General features: G+C 43.2%; 1 protein-coding gene across 1 annotated transcript in view; it reads left to right on the forward strand.

Annotated features, from left to right (window-relative positions):
* LOC107080953 overlaps window positions 1–4,131 on the forward strand; it is a 13,942-nt gene extending 9,811 nt beyond the window's left edge. Inside the window, exons 8-11 of the mRNA XM_015369164.1 lie at window positions 59–418; window positions 518–635; window positions 3,776–3,866; window positions 3,937–4,131. Of these exons, the coding sequence (XP_015224650.1) occupies window positions 59–418; window positions 518–635; window positions 3,776–3,866; window positions 3,937–4,131 (764 nt within the window). The remainder of the gene's footprint in view (window positions 1–58; window positions 419–517; window positions 636–3,775; window positions 3,867–3,936) is intronic.
* Window positions 4,132–4,496: the final 365 nt, after the last annotated feature.

The following is a 4,496-nucleotide window of genomic DNA, read 5'->3' on the forward strand; positions in this document are numbered from 1 at the left end:
TGGAGACACTGCATGGTGCTGTTTACCAGGGGAGACTGGCTCAGTGGCCTCCCTGTAGAGAACTACATCGTCAGAGAGGGCAAGGAGCTCCAGGAGCTTCTGGAGAAGTGTGGGAACAGATATCATGTTCTCAGCAGCTTTGATTATGATGATCCTGTTCAAGTCAAAGAGCTGTTCCAAAAAATTATCAACATGGTAAAACAAAACATAGGATGCTTCATGATGGAAGGAAAAAGAAAGAACTTTCAGTTTCTACCTTGGCAAGAAAAACAACGCATGCTGATGGAAGAGGAGTGGAACAGACGGGAGCAGGAGCTGATGGAGAGAATGATGAAAGCTTTAGCAAAGGAACCAGAGAAACCAACAGTGCCCTCTGTGGAGGTGGCAAATAGCAAGGATGACTTTATGATTCCAGACAGTAAGTTTAACATGATGTAGAATTTACCATTTAGTTTCCAAAAACTCTTGACTACATCCATGTTTTTTTTAGGATAACAAGTTTTTCTTTCTGTTTCAGTGAGCGGAGATGTTGTGTCAGATTATGGGAGCATTTCAGAGATTAGGAACCAACAAGCTCATAACAACGTTGCTGAATGGCTGGCTAAGAGAGTGAGACAGTCTGAGATCACCTCTGGGTATAGCAGCATATGTTCTCTATTCCGTTATATGGAGAAACATGATGAAGATCTCCAATAGGTTTAAATCATCCAAAGATGAGTTCATTCTCACCAAGAATAAAGATCCTCTGAACATTTTCTCCAATCCTTCAATTAAACACAGGAACTCTTGTTCAACCAAAGAGCTACAGCAGAGAAAGAATTGAAGCTAAAGGAGAACACAGGATGGAATAAGAAAATATACCAGCTTGGTTCTACACATACATGTCAAAACTTTTTAACAAAACTTTGGTAAATTCCCACTGCAGGGAATGAGACACATATCAGTTTTTGTCATTTCAGTGTGAACAGCCCGATTCTGATCTTTTCAGTTGTGCCATTTGTCTTACCAATAATCATTATTCCAAATATTTAATAACTTCAATAAAGGGTGAAATGTTGCCCCTGCAATCTTTGCATTATTAGTTAAACGGACATATGTAAACAGACTTCATCATGGTAGGGCTTACTTTGCAATATTTCTCTTAACAAATGTCTACCATTGTAGCTTTAGAAAACAAAGTAAGACAAGGTGGTACAGGACCCTTAACCACACAAGGATGCCGGCACCAATGTCAGTGCAACGCAAAGGGAGGCATTTGAACTGCACATCCTTGCAACAAATTGCTCTGGGCGTTGTATTCTGTCCTTATCAGCTTGGTTAAAAGGTTAAATGTAAAGACTTTTTACCTGGTGTGTAGAATTTTCCCTCTGAGCATTCTAAAATTTTAGCTCCCTGCAGCGCATAGAAAAATACCAGTGGTGTCAAAAGTATACACATTTGTTACTTAAGTAGAAGTATAGATACTGCAGTTTAAAAACACTCTGGTAAAAGTTGAAGTATCAACCTCACCTCTTTACTCAAGTAAAAGTTAAAAAAGTATGTGTTCCTAAAACTACTTAAGGTATAAAAGTATGAAATAACCTTTTTAAAAAAAAGTCAGATGCCACTATATGAATTGAAAGCTCAATTTTTCGACTATTTCTAAAAATTCTTTGAGATAGGGCCAAGGATGAGGGAGGTCCTGTTGGTCTCCGTCTCCATCTCCCGATACACTCTCTGTGTCTGTGTCCAACCTTTCAGACATTTCAGCATGTTTTTCTGAATCCAACATTGTAGCATGGCATAGACAATTCATGTTTACAGCTTGAAGAGCCTGCTTGCTTCTGATTTCCTTTGGCGTCAGCACAAATTTTACAAACCTATGAGTGTTTGCTCCAAGTAGCCGCCTCAACAAGAGAGGCACGGAACATGGTCCACTCAGACTCAATGTCACCCACCTCCCTCAGAACATGTTCAAAGCTCTGCCAGAGATGGGAGTTAAAGCTCCTTCTCATGGGGGACTCTGCCAGACGTTCCCAGCAAACCCTCACAATATGTTTGGACCTACCAGGTCTGACCGGGATCCTCACCCACCAACGGAGCCAACTCACCACCAGGTAGTGGTCGGTGGAGAACTCCGCCCCTCTTTTCACCCGAGTGTCCAACACATGCAGCCGCAGGTCAGATGAAACAACAATAAAGTCGATCATTGAACTACGGCCTAGGGTGTCCTGTTGCCAAGAACACATATGTGCACCCTTTTGCTTGATCATGGTGTTCATTATGGACAATCCTTGATGAAGTTCAACAACAGAACACCGCTCGAGTTCAGGTCAGGTGGGCCATTCCTTCCAACCACGCCTCGTCAGGTCTCACTGTCATTGCCCACATGAGTCCCCCAGAAGAACAAGGGAATCCCCAGGAGGGGAACGCCCCAGTACCCCCTCTAAAGACTCCAAAAAGGGTGGGTAATGTAGTGAATTAGTGTGCACCAATGATTAAAATATATACATGTCTTTCACATTGAATGAAGGTCTTGCTTTAAAGGTCTAAAAAGTTTGGTATGCTGCAGAAAAGAGACTGAGGGTCTGGTATGCTGCTCTAAGTGCAACTTTAGATCAGAGCAAGACAGTGAGTCTGGCAAGTCACTCTAAAAGTGGCTTCAGTAATAAGGCTAAGTTAAGAAAGTGCAGATGTCCTGCAAGAAGACAGTTGAGCCCAAATAAGGCCTGGGCATGAGACATATGCTTGGAAGAGTAGAATCACAGGAGGTTTAAGTACCAAGATTATGCCAACCAAGTTTAATGTGAAATGTTATAATCATGAATCACTGAATGAAAACTTTGCTCTGAAATAATAATGACTGAAATATGATGTGTTTTTTTTTCATTTAATGGTAACATAGGTTATTATGACTTATAAGAAATGTAATCATGACCTGTAATAAAGTGTTTTTGATTAAATATATAAAAAATATGTTTTGAAAAGGACNTCAATTAAACGCTCAAAATGGCCAGAAAAAGAGAACTTTCATCTGAAACTCGACAGTCTATTCTTGTTCTTAGAAATTAAGGCTATTTCATGCGAGAAATTGCTAAGAAACTGAAGATTTCCTACAACGGAGTGTACTACTCCCTTCAGAGGACAGCACAAACAGGCTCTAACCAGAGTAGAAAAAGAAGTGGGAGGCCGCGTTGCACAACTGAGCAAGAAGATAAGTACATTAGAGTCTCTAGTTTGAGAAACGGTTGCCTCACAGGTCCCCAACTGCCATCTTCATTAAATAGTACTCGCAGTATTCTGTTTGTGCTGTCCTCTGAAGGGAGTAGTACACACCGTTGTAGGAAATCTTCAGTTTCTCAGCAATTTCTCGCACGGAATAGCCTTCATTTCGAAGAACAAGAATAGACTGTCGAGTTTCAGATGAAAGTTCTCTTTTTCTGGCTATTTTGAGCGTTTAATTGAGTTCGGCAAGAGCCAGAGTTCCGCTTTTTGAGGAGTCTCGTTCATGGGATCTTTTTTATGGGGAAAGGGAAGACCTTGTCACTTTCCTGCCTCATGCAGAAGTTACCCAGTCAGGCCCTGTTAGTGTTCTTTCCTCACAGTCAGATACTATTAGTACACTTTCAGTGTAGTCAAATCCTCTTAGCATTTTTTCTCAGTCAGGTCCTTTTGGTGTTTGGTGCTCCCTCTACTGAGTTATAGTCCCTTTGTGCCATTCCTCCAGAGAACCCTGAGCTTGCTCTGTGCCGTTCAGAGACCCCTGAGCCTCGTGTGGGATTATTCTGTGGAACAGAGCGCAGCGTGAGTTCAAGGCCCCTCACTGGGTGCTCCTCGTCTTGAAGGCCCCTCAGTGGGTGCCCTTCATGAACTCCCCTTGTCTCTCGGTGAGTCTACAACGGCTCCTCTTAGTGGGTCTCAAGCTGTGCTGCCTCTTTGTTGGTTCCTATGACACAGTTGGCGGTCCCAAAGGCTCCTGTCCTGCAGTCAGCTGTCCCCAAAGCCCCTGCTGCTGAGACTGCGGCCTCCAAGAATCCTGCTGCTCAGATGCCAGCCTCCCGGCCATCCTCCAAAGACTCTTCTTTTCTTCTCGGCCTCATGGCTGGGTCTACAGAGACTGTGTTTGACTCCAGCCTCACAGCCAGCAGCTAGAGATCGTGCTTTTTCTTTGCCCAACTTTGGCTGGTTGTTGTGTGCTTTGGACTCTGTTTTTGTTTTTCGTTTCTAGCCCTCCTTCCTGATCCTCAATCCACCCACCCTGTATGGGTTGCTTTGTGTCAGGGGTCGGCAACCTTCACCCTCATTTGATCTGGACCCACATGCGGCTCTTTAGCGTCCCCCTTGTGTCTCCCTGGAGCTTTTTCAAAAATGTACGAAAATCGACTAGAACTTCTATGGAGGGGTCAATTGACCTTTTTACCTAAAAGCCCTACAAGAGGGTCATTTGACCCTTTAGACCTCCTGCGGACACTCCTTTTGTTGTGGAAATGTAGCTGTTAGCAGCTCATAGCTGTCAC

This window comes from Cyprinodon variegatus, unplaced genomic scaffold (genome assembly GCF_000732505.1).
Source record: "Cyprinodon variegatus isolate N-32 unplaced genomic scaffold, C_variegatus-1.0 Scaffold2568, whole genome shotgun sequence".
In the NCBI taxonomy this organism is placed as follows: domain Eukaryota; kingdom Metazoa; phylum Chordata; class Actinopteri; order Cyprinodontiformes; family Cyprinodontidae; genus Cyprinodon; species Cyprinodon variegatus.